The sequence below is a fragment of the Pristis pectinata genome, chromosome 11 (assembly GCF_009764475.1).
Source record: "Pristis pectinata isolate sPriPec2 chromosome 11, sPriPec2.1.pri, whole genome shotgun sequence".
Lineage (NCBI taxonomy): Eukaryota > Metazoa > Chordata > Chondrichthyes > Rhinopristiformes > Pristidae > Pristis > Pristis pectinata.
Genome location: NC_067415.1, coordinates 43,999,023 through 44,015,041, shown reverse-complemented (window position 1 = coordinate 44,015,041; position 16,019 = coordinate 43,999,023). Strand labels below are relative to the sequence as shown.

The window sequence follows — 16,019 nt, the reverse complement described above, 5'->3', positions numbered from 1 at the left end:
AATTTGCATTTGGTCAGCTCCTATGGAGGTGGTCCAAATGTGTGCAGCAAATGTAAACGTATGAAGTGATCAGAAAAACAAATTGAAAATGAGAAAGTGAGGGTAAAATTTCTGCACTTTCATCAGAAGGGAAACAGTTGCTGGGGCTCATGAAAGAGTAGATGAGGGAGTTTCAGAGGGAGCAAAAGCAGCAAAAATGTCATTCAACTTGCTACAATATTCAATAAGCAACCTGCTACCTTCCACACCTTCCTATATACATTGGCATATAAATTTCATTGGCTTGTCTCCAATATACTGAACTGAGCACTTGCAGCTTTCTGGGGTAGAGAATTTTAAAAGATCCCAACTAAGTGAAGAACCTTCTCCACAAATCAGTCTGAAATACACAATCCCTTTTTCTAAGATGGGCAGAATGTTGAGGAGGGGGGGAAAGGTATGATTCACACCACCATTACAGAAGTTCTGAGAGAGATGACACAGGGTGATCCATTGAATCTGGAAGGTGGCAGATTGACAAATACAAAAGGAAGCTTATTATGATTCCAAACTGAGAGGAGAAAGGGCAAGGTTACAACTGCAGGAAATGGGGAAGACATAATCGAGGCCACTGTGAACTGTAGAGGAAGAAATCCTCCACTGAAGATTTAAAAAACATTTCAGCAGTGCTGATATGAAAAGTGGCATTGTCTGAAAAGATTCAATTGAAAAAAAACTAGAAAAAATAAGTCCAGGAAATGGGAGCAAGGATCAAATAGCTTGTACCAGATGTTGGTTGACAACCCAAACTCAAGTGGAAATAAAGTTGTGAAAGAAAGGAATGTGGTCATATGATGGCATGAAATTTAGAGCAATTTTTTCATCTCTTTTCATAATTTATTAGGCAATTGCTCCAGGAGGAGATTATTAACTGCTGGTATGAAGCACAGATTAATGACGATGACACATGGAAACTAGGAGATGAAGTTCAATGATTATGTATACCTTAAATGGTAGCTCCCAAATTTGAAAATAGAGTAATTTTTGAAATGAGCTTCCAAAATAATAAAAGGGAACTAATCAATTTAGAAAATTATTATTTTGGCTGCTTGGGCAGTCTAAAATTAGGGTTCATCATTTAACATATAAAGCTAGTCCTTTCAGGTGAACCTTTGATTTAGGAAACACTATCAGACCAAATGGGTTGTAGAAATTTGGCACACTCTAAAGCAAATGGCTGTTGATGCTGGGCCAATTAATTTCAAATTGGAGGCAAATATTTACAATCGTATTCTTTAATTAGCTGAAAAAGACACCTAGATAGTTATCATAAAAATATTTTTTTCATATAGCCCTCATTTCAGTAAAAGTGATGAACTCAATAAATATGCAGGAAAAAAGTTAATTTTAAAAGCTATGCTTTGACCAAAATTCAATAAGTAAATTAATAGTACATCCAAAAAAATCCTTAGTTATAAACTAATTTTCCAGCATCACTTACTATTTTTGATGAATCTTATAAAGATATTGAGAAAGAACAATGTTTGTCATTCTCTTCTGGTTTAAGAAATGATCTGTTGAAATGACTGTTTTGCACTATAACCATTCATTTCAACTAAACAGTTACGATAGCAAACAGTTCTTGTATGCAAGTAATATTTGGAATAATTTTCAATTCATGCAACTCCAATCCTCCATTATCGATTTGTTCTTGAAGAATTTACAAAAGAAGTTTTCTTGTTGCCTCACCCGCAGCTGTTTTGGAAGCCTTTCAACTTGTAAGGATGATTACAGTCCCTTCAAGGCAACAATATTTCTGTGTTTAGGGCACTAATTAGTCAAGTACCATCCATCCATGTTACAGACTATACATTGTTCATTTCCAGTAATGATTGAGTTGGGCTGCATTACACTATGAGCTTCCTTTGCTGCATATCTTTACCAATTTTATAATATTTATTCTGTAGTTAGCTTTCCCCATCAGATTTCTGCCTTGCCTCCACCACCTAGCCCCTTCCCCATACACACGTCTCAACCTGCTCTTCAAGCACTTTGCTTTGAAGAGGACCTGGGTATGCAAGCACAGAGACAGAAAGGTCACATTCTACTTGTATTACCCCATCTACCCGTTAATGTAAGGAAAAGCATATCACTCCACATAATACCCTCACTATTCTACAAAACCATACTCAATCATATTAAACACAGGACTTCTGATAGGCACAAATTACTATCCATTAATTTACAACCAAAATTCTAAACAATGTAGTTTACCACAATGGAACTCTCTGCCAATGCTTTGGAATATTGAGCTTTGCTTAATGCTGAAATTTGAGCAGAATTTTGACCCTGGTGCACGCAAGCATACAAATTATTCCCCTCTGCATTCAAGCACTGCAACATCCTGCAATCTAATTTTTCAGTTTTTCTTTTCCCTGGTAATTAAATATTATAAATACAGAGAAAGAATAGTATCTCATGTAAAGCTAATGTATAACTGACGAACTGAAAAATTAGTGTAGAGCATAAAAGTTAAACTAATAAAGCAATGTTCATTGAAACACAGCCAAGTCTTCATAAGTTATACATATCAGAGACTTAAGAAAGAAAAAGTGGAAAGTTGAGTATTTTAGATACTACAAGAAAAAAATTGCATAGTTTCTTGAAGAGTTGTATTTGTATCCCTCTGATTTTTTTTCTAGATGACTGACAACCCACTCATATAATGAAGTTTTACAATGTAATACAGCTTCTAAACATTCTCAGGTGCTGAATTCCAATTTCCAACCAATTCATGAAAGTAAATAAAAATGGCAGTTCAAACATGATTAAACATGTTCCTCACTATCCATTATAACACAAACATGACAGGTATTCCAAAATAATTTTCAAACCAGCTCGATTACTATGAACATTTGTATTCTGAGTGACATCTTGGAAAGGATTTGTAAAAAAAAAATCAGTTTAAACAGATGAACAGTGTTGGTTGTTACAATTAACTTCTGCAGCATATGGTTTATGATTTCCAAAAATTTGGATTTTGGGACAATCTTCTATGAAAATTCTCATACCTGAGAAATGGAAAAAAAAGAAAACACAGGGATTAGCAGCATAATTAACAGCAAAATAAGAAACAAAGACTAGACTGGTTTTTTTGACATATTTACTGAAATCAAGTAGGTCATTTCTGGCCTTTTTTTTAAAAATCAATCTCTTCCTTTAGTATCCTTTAATTATATATTAATAAAATCAAACATTGCAATAATTATCTGATATGTTTGCGATAACAAAGACGAAGCAAACTATATTTTTTGGAATCTCTTTGCCAGGAATTGAATTTTTTTTTGTACAAAGCACACAATCAAAATCAATTCACCTCTGGGTGAGGGAAAGAAATTAATATTTCACTATCAATGCAGAAGTGAAGTAACAAGAGACCTCAATCAGCTGCTCTATTGCAATACCTGAATAGGTCCAAGTAAGTGCTCATTATGTTCCACACTTATGTTTATATCAAGGTTAAAAAGTGGAAAAGAGATGGATAATGTGTAATTTTCTTCCTCCCCACTCACAAGAGTGGAATTACTTGTAAAATATCTTAATCAAACCATCCATTTAGTAACGTGGCTAGTACCAAAAAGGGTACGTAACTCAGTGGGACATCTTAACAGATATTAGTGACAACCAAATTCAATATGAAAGTAATAGGACAATTATCATATGCAGATCAATGAACACAATATTATACTTAATCCACTGTTTAGAGAAAGCTCTTAGCAGCAACCTGAACATGTTCCACTATCAGTTAGGTCTCCAAAAAGATCCATAAATGATTGAGAATAACTGCTGATCAAAACCACTCATTTTAGGATTTGTGAATGGGAGATTTACACAGGCCAAGAGCAGAATCACCAGGCAGTCCTCTGCTCCCTATATTCTAGATGACTGAAAAATACATGAATGGCACAAAAAGTACCAAGGAGGTTAAAATACAGATTATAAACAGGAACAGCAAACAGACATGCAAGGTATTGGACTAGCTAAAATATAAAGACATTAGGGAGCTCCAAAAGGCTGCATAAATATTCAGTGAACGAGGCTATAGAATTCTCTCTGGCTCAGGTCCCCAACAGGGAAAATCCCCAAATACAGTAGGAATAATAAAGAAAAACAAAACTGCTTCCAATTGAAATAACAAAAAGATGTGTTGAATCTAATTAAGTGTAGCGACTCACCGTCCGAGCAAGTGAACCGGCTCAGCGGTCGGGTCACACGTCATCGGAGCGGCGAGACCCAAGATGGCATTGGGCCTTCGTCTTCCCCAAGCAACGGGGAGAACCTGCGCGTGGGAAAAGTTTGATGACGTAGCACATACGTCATTTCCATTTTTGGTGGGCAGGAACCGTTCCTCTTAAAAGGCCCGCGCAAAGCAGGAAAATAAATCAGTTTTTGTTCTGCAGCCCACCGACTAGTGTCTTGCTTTCACATCGCGGTAGCAGCCGCTACATTGGTGACCCCAACAGTCCAAACGGATTTTGGAGCCGCACAATAGATGACAACGCAGCAGCCAACGCAGTGGCACTCAAGCTGCCCACCTTTTGGACGCTTCGGCCCAGCGTCTGGTTCGACCAGGCTGAAGCACAATTCCAACTTCGGCAGATCACCTCCGACTCCACAAAGTACTACCACGTGGTCAGCTTTCTGGACCAGGAGACAACCACCCAGGTCGGAGACTTCATCCAGTCTCCTCCGGAGGAGGATAAGTACCCGGCTTTCAAAGACCTTCTTATTCGGACCTTTGGCCTCTCCCGTCATGAGCGCGCCGCCCACTTCATCTCCACGGCCTAGGGGGACAGATCCCCATCGGCCCTAATGAACAAGATGCTGGCCTTGGCTGAGGGACACAAGCCTTGCCTAATATTCAAACAGGCCTTCCTTGAACAACTACCCGATGACATTCACCTGCCGTTGGCCGACGCCAATTTCAGCAACCCACGAGGTAGCTGCCCGGGCAGATGTCCTGTGGAAGACCAAACACGAGAGCGGGTCGTCTGTCGGCCAAATCGCCAGGCCGCGAGCCCAATGCCTACCTAAACCAGTCCCAGCAACCGAGCGACCACACCCCAGAAACACAGACGACAACACTGGTGACCAGCTGTGTTTCTACCATCAGAGGTGGGGCGCGGAGGCCCATCGATGCCGACCACCCTGCAATTTTCAGGGAAACGCCAGGGCCAGCCGCCACTGATGGCTACGACGGCTGGCCGCCAACACAGCCTCCAATTCATTCGGGACAGGCAGTCCGGGCGTCGTTTCCTCGTCGATACTGGAGCAGAGGTCAGTATTTTGCCCCCGACACCTGTAACAGGCAACAAGGTCCTGTACTCAATGCCGCAAATGGCACAACGATACGGACTTTCGGCACCCGTACAGTTCAATTACAATTCGGCGACAGCCGATTTACCTGGAACTTTACCCTTGCCGCCATCGCCCAGCCATTCCTGGGAGCCGATTTCCTTTGGGCCCACAGCCTGTTAGTCGACCTGCAAGGGAAGCAGCTCGTGCACTCCAGAACTTTCCAAACCTACCCCCTGGAAGAAGCCAGACTACCAGCCCCATCCAGTGAGCCCAAGGAACTACAAGACTAAGTTCGTTTTCGTTCACAGGGGCACACCCTGGGCACCATTGCAACGACCATACAAGGGGCCGTTCTGGGTCATCAGGAATAATGGGTCCACCTTTATTTTGGACATTGGGGGCAAGGAAGAGGTCTTCACGACAGACAGCCTCAAACCGGCCCATTTAGATCTACAACAACCGGTCAAGGTCCCAACACTGCGACGCAGAGGCCGACCTCCTAAGCAACGGCTAGCACAGCCCGCAAACCTTGGGGACCGTATTGCCGGTTCTGGGGGGGGGGGGGGGGGGGGATTGTGTAGCGACTCACCATCCGAGCAAGCAAACCAGCTCAGCGGTCGGGTTGTGTGTCATCGGAGCAACAAGGCCCAAGATGGCATTGGGCCTTCATCTTCCCCGAGCAACAGGGAGAACCCGCACGCGGGAAAAGTTTAATGACGTAGTGCATACGTCATTTCCGTTTTCAGTGGGCAGGAACCATTCCTCTTAAAAGGCCCACGCAGGGCAGGAAAATAAATCAGTTTTTGTTCTGCAGCCCACCAACTAGTGTCTTGCTTTCACATCACGGTAGCAGCCACTACACAAGCTTAGTTTCTTCAACAAGTTACTGATACTGGACATTTATCCCACGGCAGTCTTCCAATGCATCAAAAAAAAATTAAATTTAAGAAGGCCAGATTACATCAAGTTATATGTATTATTGTATGCTTCTTAACATTTTGTCCATTGTCTTGTGATGAGCAGTGGTCATTTAGAAATAAAACATTTCAGAAGGCTGTGAAGCTGTGGAAATCTCTACTCAGAGAGCTGTGACTGCTTAGGACACGATTGTATTCAAGGTTGAGTTTAACAGATTTCTGACCACCAAAGGAATCAAGTTCCAGGAGAACTGCATGCAAAAGTTGAGGAGGATAAACTTACTGAGTGCAGATAGATTTTGAGGGGTGCATGCATGCCTACTCCTGCTTTCGTATCTTATGTTATAGCAGAACTACCTGTAACAAAATATTTAACTGTACATTCATGCAGACTGGATCAAGAGATGTAAGTATTTTTTTTAAAGCTAGCAATTTGATCAAAGTGTTGGTACAGGAAGTAAGTAACAATACTTGTTGATGAAAACAGATAAACAATGAACATGTACATTTACCATTTCATGACAATACTTGCAGGGATAAACATCTCAGTAGGATTTGGAGTCATCCGATCCTGGGTCAGTGCAAATGAGGTTGAAAAATTATAGAAATTGTCCAGCATCTTCTGTGTAAACTGAAAGTGTAAGAAATTAAAGGACAGTTAGACTGTAGAATTCATATTTTAAATATTTTCAAATTGTTTGTTGAATTAAAAATATTGCCAGCCACATGACACTACAAGAGACACATATTCAAACTTAGTTCCTGACTGAAAAGTGTGTATAAATTTTAAGGAGGGGAAAGACACTACTAAACTCAAGCTAGCAAATTCTCAAAGGAACACGGATGTTACAAATTAGTACAAAGTTTGTGTCAAGAGTTTACGACTCTTTCACAAATTGTCTGACACATAAGCTACATCAAGACAAGCTTTTTTTCAAAAAAAAACAAGTTTGCCCAAAACTGGAACTGATTTCCCAAAATTACTCCAGTCTGGATTTCGGACTAAGAGGGAGACAAGAATCTGAATGGTTCTTTTGACAAAGAAAACAATGATTCGTGAGCCATACTTGCATATTCTTAATATTTAAGGGCATTTTGCACAATTACCCTGTTTCTTTGACCTCTGTGGGGCCAAGAGAGAAATCTAACAATTAATAAAGTCAGTCAAAATGCTTAAGGGAATGACTACTGTATCCGAGAAGAAACCCACAGTGATAAAAGTTATAAATGTAATCTTGAACCCAAGATAGATTGTTAAGTCAATACATAGATATCTTTCTCACCTCCCAGTTAACTGTCAAAAGCATTTTCCAGAACTCAAAATAGTTTTATACTGAGGAAATATCACAAAAGATTTTATTGGTATAATAGCTGTTTGATCTAGCATAAATGAGAAAAAAGTAAAAACCTGAGCCAGACAAAGGGGAAAGAGTTAAAATTATTTTTGGAACTACAATATACAATAAAAATGTTATGCAATTTACTGATCCAACTGATTTAAATACAATGCAGAATTTGGCAAAATAAATTTTTTAAAAAAGTGAACGAAGCGTGCCATTATCAACATGCATATTAGTCAACAATTTATGGCAGCAATACCCCTTAAATTAAGAACTGCAGCATGATGTATGTCGCTCTGCTATTAGTTTCACGCCAACAGCATTTCACATTTATCCTACTTCAAAAAAATTGTGGTTGCTGCATTTGCCTATTACATTCACCACAAAAAAATTAAGTTTTCCAGCATTTAATAACACAAGTACTGTTTTAATAATAGATGTTTGTGATTATCAATCTCTCTTCTAGAATATGAGCAATTAGAAGTATAGATTTATTCCTGCAGTGATTTTTCAAATTTGAAATGTTTCAATATTTTTCATTTCTGTCCATTTTCCTCCTCTGAATCCACTCTTTTACTTGCTTTTCTAAACTTCCCTGAACATCCTTGTTTCTGCACTTACATAAGATACCTTTATTAGTTACATGTACATCGAAACACACAGTCAAACGCATCTTTTGCGTAGAGTGTTCTGGGAGCAGCCTGCAAGCGTCACCACGCCTCCAGCGCCAACACAGCATGCCCACAACTTCCTAACCTGTACGTCTTTGGAATGTGGGAGGAAACCGGAGCATCCGGAGGAAACCCACGCAGACGCGGGGAGAATGTACAAACTCCTTACAGACAGTGGCCGGAATTGAATCCGGGTCGCTGGCTCTGTAAAGCGTTATGCTAACCGCTACACTACAGTGCCTGCCTTACCTGTGTAAATGAATCAACTGTTGATACAGCTGCACTCGCTTCTGGAGTCTGCTGTGTCAATAGTTCCATGGGCTCCACAGAGATCCCAATTTGGGCAACTGACTGAGTCTGTGCAATATTCATCATCCCAAAAGGATGCTGGCTCCCTTCTTCTGCAAGGTGATAAAAATTCATGCTATTAACATGCACAAATTCAACAATCTAGCATATAATATAAACTCTTTTCCAATCAAATGTAAAATCATGGAAACAAAACTGCATGGCAATAAAGGAACTAAAAATGATATTAAGTTATTAGCAGATTACCTTTCTACCACAGATACTAAAATTGCACAATGGTATAATTTTGTTTAAAAAGCACAGCAGTTATTTAATCATGGTTTCTAAAGACAAAATATTTAGATTATAATTTGAATAAACTACACAACAAAGCCTTGGGCAGAATCTATAATAGTACAATGCTGTACTACAGTTTTATACCAAAGTGGAGTTATGCTGGAAAAATCAACATTAAGATCTGATACCAGGTTAAACCTGGCGTAGAATCAGAAACCCCACTGATTTCAATGGGGAATTTGAACTTGCAGGTTAGGAGGCAGATGGGAAGCTTGGAGGTTTTATCATGATTTTGCTTTAACTCAATGTTTCTAATTATTTCTGTTAAAACTTTGAAATGAACTTCAATTATTTGATTTTAATAGATCTTAAAATGTCTCAGAACACCAGAGATTTAAAAATTGATAGAAGTCAATAGAAGCTTTGTCAGAAGACGAGTCCACCCTAGCTTTGCCTTCTATCAAGGGCAATGTGGAGCAGGGCCTCCACAATTCACTGCCCAATGTCCAGTCACCATCCAGACCTCATGACTAGACTCAAAGATGAAGGACAGCAAGATATACAAGTCCAGGTGAATGTCAGCACATTCCAACCACAGGTGGGGATTCCTGGCAGCAGCCCAGTTCAGTATACTAGCTTGTCTTTTAAGTAGTGATATTGTAATTAAAGCATCAGTTCAGTGGCTGCATTATCTCAGAACCAAATGGCTGTGACTTGACGCTCCACTCCATATTCTGAGTACTTAATACTTGAGTACTTGAACCATCATGGCAGTGGAAAGAGTCAGTAGCAACTCTGCCGAGGAAGATGGCTTTTGGTTGAATTGTTAATATTAAGGCATTGTCTGAATTTTTGGGAGGACATGACAGATCTCAATCCCAACACACTTCAAAGAAATGCATTGTGTAGCCTTCAGCAAAGATCAAATATTTGTTTATTTCACTGCTGCAAGTGGAACCTTGTGTGTAAATTGACTACTACATTTGCCTACATAACTGTTAACATATTTAAAAACTAAATAACTGTGAAGTACTTTCATGGTTAAGATTTTTTTTTAAAAAACTAAATCTTTGTTTTTGTCCCCCTTATGTCCATTAATAAAAGAGAGACTACTTCGAAAGGCAACTTCTACTTACCTGTTTTTAAACGTGATATTTTGAAGATTGCACTGGGTTTTTCATTAGTTATGAATCCCAGTAACTGCCACACTGGCATTCCGCACTTGTCTGGGTAAGAGAAATACACAGATCCTCCTGCTCCTACAGGAAATGGTGTTGTCCCCAGCATAAAGACCACCACGTGATTGACACTCTCATAATCAGGAAGATTAAATACAAATTTCCCCTCTGCAACTTGTTGTGCATCTGTCTGCACCTGCTCATTGGAGAGAAACACCATTGGTGGACGCAGAATACAAGAAACAGAAGCCCAAGATATATTACAACATTTTCACAACAGCAGAATGATGACAGTAACAAGACCACATATTTCTATTACGAACAGTGAAATCTTATTTCATCAGCCCAATGTGCAAGGTTTTTATGCTCCACTTTATCTCCTTTCTACTAAAATAGCCTTTTAATTCTTTCTCCTCCAATGTGGAATCTTTCTTTCTCTTATTCATCTCAACTATTAAGGAGTTCTAAATGGCAAAATATGAAGTTGCCTACTTTGGATCCAAGAACAGAAAAAGTATTTTCTAAACAGTGAGGGAACAATAGTGTTTAAATATCCTATACACAAGTTGCCAAAAGTAGCAAATGAAATGAAGCTCCTTTTATCAAGAGACAAAGAATACAAAAGTGAGGAAATTATCCTTCACTCTCATTTGCTCAAACCCTGACTACCGCACTGAGATTTGGGCAGGACACACTTCAGAAAAGAAATATCAGTCTTGGAACACCTATTATGAAGATCATTCTTACCTGGATACCCAAATCTACTTCACCAATAAACCACTCCCATCCCCCCTGTGACTCCCACTGTCTCGTTTTTGTCAAACTGCTTCTGCAACACACAGCACTGGATGAGCAGAACTTTGCTTCAAGTAAACAATAAGGCACAAACTGAACATCCTATCCATCCCTCTTCCTGGTCACTGAAATTAAATCTCTCATAACCTTTACGTCCTATTTGACCCAGAAATGAGGTTTCAACCATATATGCACTGTCACCTGAACATCCACTCAGCATTACTGTTACCCAAGTAACATCACACATTTCTCTCCTTATTTCTGCTCATCTAACCCTCATCCATACCTTTGTTACTTCTAGATTTGACTTTCCAAAGCACTTTTAGGTGTCCTCTCTCCTTCTACCTGTAATAAATTTGTGGTTACCCAGGATTGCTGTCCTTGTCCCAACTTATACTGTCCCTTTCACTCCTCGCCCCTGTACTTGCTAACTTTTAAGCTATCTTTATTAGTCACATGTACATGGAAACACACAGGGAACGTAGAGTCTTCTTGCACTATCTCCTGGTTAAATATTTGATTCTAGAATCCACATCCTAGTTTTCAAACTCTTCCATTGAATGGGCTCCACTATCTTGACCATCTTCAAAGTAAATCATTTCACAAATGGTGCCTTTGCTTTCAGCTGCTCAGAATATCCTTCCCAAACTTTTCCCCCTCTTCCAAGATGTTCTTTAAAATCATTTTCTTTGAACAAATGTGTTGTCTTCTGCTCTAAAATTTCTTTATGTGGCCCTGTGTCAAACTCCGTTTTGACAGCACTCTTCTGAAGCAAAGCAAGAGGCACAGTACATTCAGGGCACTTCATAAACACAAGTTGGATACTTTTATAAACACAGACTGGTGTGTTGCCTCCTGGGTGTGAGGGTTGAGGATGCCTCAAGAGTGGCTGCAGAACATGAGAGGGTGAGCAGCCAGAGGTTGTGGTGCACATTGGTACCAGTGACAGGTAGAAAGGGGGAAAGAGGACTACACAGTCAGTATGAGTTAAGAAAGAGGCTGAAAAGCAGGACCTCAAAGGGAGTCATCTCTGGATTACCCCTGGTGCCACGTGCTAGTCAGGGCAGGAATAGAAAGATAGAACAAATGAATGAGTATCTGAGGAACTGGTGGTGGGGGGGGGGGGGGGGGGGGGGGTGGGGGGGGTGGGGTGCAGAGTTTCAGGTTCTCGTTTCATTGGAGCCTCTTCTGGAACAGGGGTGACCTCATAAAAATCAGAGTACTACAGCACAGAAACAGGCCTTTCAGCTTATCTAGTCCATACCAACCTGATCTTCTGCCTAGTCCCATCTACCTGCACCCAGACCTCCAAACCTCTCAAGTGTTACAATTGAACCTCCATCTACCACTTCTGCTGGCAGCTCATTCCATATTCACACCACCCTCTGAGTGAAGAGGCTCGCCCTCAGATTTCCCTTGTATATAAGACTATTTCACCTTTCACCCTAAACCTATGTCCTCTGGTTTTAGTCTCACCCAACTTTGGGGGGAAAAAGCCTGCATGCATTCACCCTATCTAGACCCATCATAATTTTGTATACCTCCACAAGATCTCCTCTCATTCTCCTGTGCTCCAGGGAATAAAGTCCTAACCTATTCAACCTTTCCCTATAACTCATGTCCTCAAGTCCTGGCAACATCCTTGTAAATTTTCTCTGCACTCTTTCAAGCTTATTGATATCTTTCCTGTAGGTAGGTGACCAAAACTGCACACAACACTCCAAATTCCACCTCACCAACTTCTTGTACAACTTCAACATAACATCTCAACTCCTGTACTCAATACCCTGATTTATGAAGGCCAAAGTACCAAAAGCTCTCTTTACAACCCTATCTATTTGTGACACTACTTTCAAGGAATTATGGATCTGTATTCCCAAGTCCCTCTGTTCTACCACACACCCCAGAGCCCTACCATTCACTGTACAAGTCTTACCTGGTTTGTCCTCCCAAAGTGCAACACCTCACAATTATCCGCATTAATTCCATCAGCCATTTTTCAGCCCATTTTCCTAGCTAGTCAAGATCATGCTGCAAGCTTCGATAGCCTTCCTAGCTGTCCACTACACCCCCAATCTTGGTGTCGTCCACAAATTTGCTGATCCAGTTTACCACATCATCTAAATCATTAATATAGATGATAAACAACAACGGACCTGGCAACAATCCCTGCGGCACACCACTAATCACAGGCCTCTCTGCCTACTACTCTCTAGCTTCTCCTGCTAAGCCAATGTTGAATCCAACTGGCTACCTCATCCTGAATGTCAAGCGACCTGTACAAGAGGGACAGGTTGCACCTTAACTGGAGGGGAACCAATATTCTGGCCGGGAGGTTTGCTAGTAGGAAGATTTAAACTGGTTTGGCAGGGGAAGGGGAACGAGAGCACCAGGTCAGAAGCTGGAGGGATCGAGAGCAAGGTAGATGTCATGACTAGAAAATCTGTAAGGAAGGACAGGTAGCAGCAGGGCAACAGACACAATGGGATGGATGGGTCAAAGTGTGTGTATTTTAATGCTAGAAGTATTATGGGTAAGGGTGATGAATTTAGAGCATGGATCAGTACATGCATTTAAGTTGAGAGGGGATAAGTTAAAATGAGATCTATGGGACAGGGCTTTTATTTTGTACATGGAATCATGCATCCCTGGAATCCACTGCCTGCCCTGGTGGCAAATACCATAGTGACATTCAAGAGGATCTTAGATGGGCTGGTGAATGTACAGGAGATGGAAGGATATGGACATTGTGTATGCATAAGGGATTAGTTTAGTTGGGCATTTGATTACTAATTTAGTTAGTTCGGCACAACATTGTGGGCCGAAAGGCCTGTTCCTACGCTGCACTCTTTTACGTTCCCCGTCCTAACAAGTTGTTGATGTGGAACATCGGATGCAAGGAACCACCTGACAGTCACGTTTAACGGAGACACAAGAGGTTCTGCAGATGCTGAAATCTGGAGCAACGCACACAGAATGCTGGAGGAGCTCAGCGCGTCGGGCGGCATCTCTGGAGGGAAATAAACAGTCGACGTTTCGGGTCGAGACGTCCTGATGAAGGGCCTCGACCCGAAACGTCGACTGTTTATTTCCCTCCAGAGATGCCGCCCGACCCGCTGAGCTCCTCCAGCACTTTGTGTGGGTTGTGAGTCACATTTAACTCTGCCTTCAACCCACACAAGTCAAACAGTTCCCAAAATACCGCACCATTTAGATCAATCGGTCCCTTTGTTCCCCAAGGACAGTTACTTACTCCTCGCGTTACTTTTCACCAACACAAACTACCACGTTACTTTCCGAGCTCCAAATCACTTGGCTTTGAAGAGCTATTTAAACCCCAAACGTGCCTATGTTGTGCTGCACACGCGCGAACCCAACACAAACTTACCAACCGTCCCGCAACCAGGCACCCGAACATGTTGTCTGAGCAGACGCGCCGCCGCTATGTGGCTGGGACACCAGTGCTGGCGGCCGCTGACATGTTACTGCCGCTCTCCACCCTCGCTCGCCGACAAGCGCAGAACCTTCTCGAACCCGCAGCGCTGCCACCGCCCTCCGACCTTTCACACCGGAAATGCTCCCCAGACCACCGTTCCCATGGTAACCGCGCCCGTTATCACATAACTCTCACACTGACTCTTTGCGATTGCTTCCCTGCAAATTAATTACTTGATTGACATCTGACTTCTGCTGCAAGTTGATTTTGTTACCGGCTTTCGTTCTCCATCTATAAATATCATCAGAAAATGCCGCCTTTGCATCAAGTTCCTTGGGTTTTATGGAAAGTTGTTGGTGTCAGCGGGAAGTTTGGCTCCAAAGGTCCTGGGCGATGTGAGGGATGGGCCTTTGTGGAATCTCTGATTGCAATCAAGATTGATTAAACTGTGGTTTCCACTCACAGTTTGGTGAAAGTTCTTGCTTGGATTAGGGGACCTCTGTCCAAAGTGCTGGTCTGCAGCCTTTCTTCCACTTCGTCAGCCCAACTGCTGGAGTTTGATTTGTTTTGCCATTTTTTTCTCGATTCTGTTTCTCATAGACAAAAAACCAAATTATGGATTCCTTGAATCCTGGGCAACAGGAAGATTCCAGGAATAGCGGGCCGTTGGTTTCCATAGGGCGTTGATGCACAGCTTCCTATTACAGCATCGCGTCGGATTTTTGCAGCTTCAAATGAACGGTGTTTGTTTTCCAGGCCCACAGTTTATCACATAGACTTCCAGATTTAAGATCTGGGGTTTAGACCCTTATACCTTCATACCATGCATTTAACTGAATAATGTATATTCATTTCATAGTATATGGTGCAGCAGTGAGTTTGCAGTACACGTGGAAATTAACATAACGGTACAGTTCCTTACTCAGGCTAACAATCCTTTTCACTCTAATTTTACTTGTACAGTTCACCTGATTGATTATTGGGATGATGGAACGGTATTGTGAGGAGAGATTGGATTGACGACGTATAATCACTAGTTTAGAAGTATGAGAGAAAATCACGTTGAAACATACACAATTCGGACAGGGCTTGACAGGCTGGATCCGGGAAGTGGGGTGCGTGGGGGAAATGCTAAAAGGGTTGCAGTCTGTCTCAGTCTCAGGGCGTTTAGGACTGAGCACAGGAGAAAGAGAAATGTCTTAACTCGGAGGATAGTAAACTTATGGGACTCTATTACAATAGACTTCGGAGACCAAGTCATTGAACATAGTTAAAAACATAGATTTCTAGATCAAAAGGCGTCAAGGGGTGTGGAGAAAGCAAGAACATGGTATTGAAATAGAGGAATCAGAATGAGATTATCACTGACAGATGACGTGAAGTTTGTTGTTTTGCAGCAGCAGTACAGTGCTGACATAAAATCACTATAAATTACAAAAGTAAATACAGTGCAAGAAAAGGTAATAATGAGGTCGTGTTCATGGACCATTTGGAAATCTAATGGCAGAGGGGAAGAAGCAGTTTCTGAACCGTTGACTGTCATAATGGTATTGAGTAGCACAGCAGGCGCAAAGGGCTAAAGGATCTGCGATAGGGTGGAGACTGGGAGAGATTTGCATGCTCATGGTACTGGCTGCAAGAGGCTTCAAAGGCTATTGAATAATAAAAGATGTATCTGGAGATGTATGAAGGAGACAAATGAAATCTTGAGTTACCAGAAAAGAAACAAAAAATAGAAGCTGGAAATTTAAGATGCATAA

At 41.3% G+C, this 16,019-nt stretch overlaps 1 protein-coding gene across 2 annotated transcripts; it reads right to left on the bottom strand.

The window, feature by feature from the left end:
• Positions 1-844: 844 nt before the first annotated feature.
• Positions 845-14,420, bottom strand: hikeshi (heat shock protein nuclear import factor hikeshi). Of its 2 annotated transcripts, none has more exons than XM_052026625.1 (5): positions 14,212-14,420; positions 9,987-10,224; positions 8,515-8,666; positions 6,767-6,885; positions 845-3,050 (listed from the first exon to the last, which is right to left on the bottom strand). In XM_052026625.1, the coding sequence occupies exons 1-5, from the start codon at positions 14,239-14,241 to the stop codon at positions 2,996-2,998; spliced, it is 594 nt and encodes a 197-aa protein (XP_051882585.1). In that variant the 5' UTR covers positions 14,242-14,420; the 3' UTR covers positions 845-2,995. The 2 variants fall into 2 exon arrangements, with proteins under 2 accessions (XP_051882585.1, XP_051882586.1); XM_052026626.1 differs by having other exon boundaries at positions 845-1,776; positions 14,212-14,355.
• Between the last annotated feature and the right edge of the window lie 1,599 nt (positions 14,421-16,019).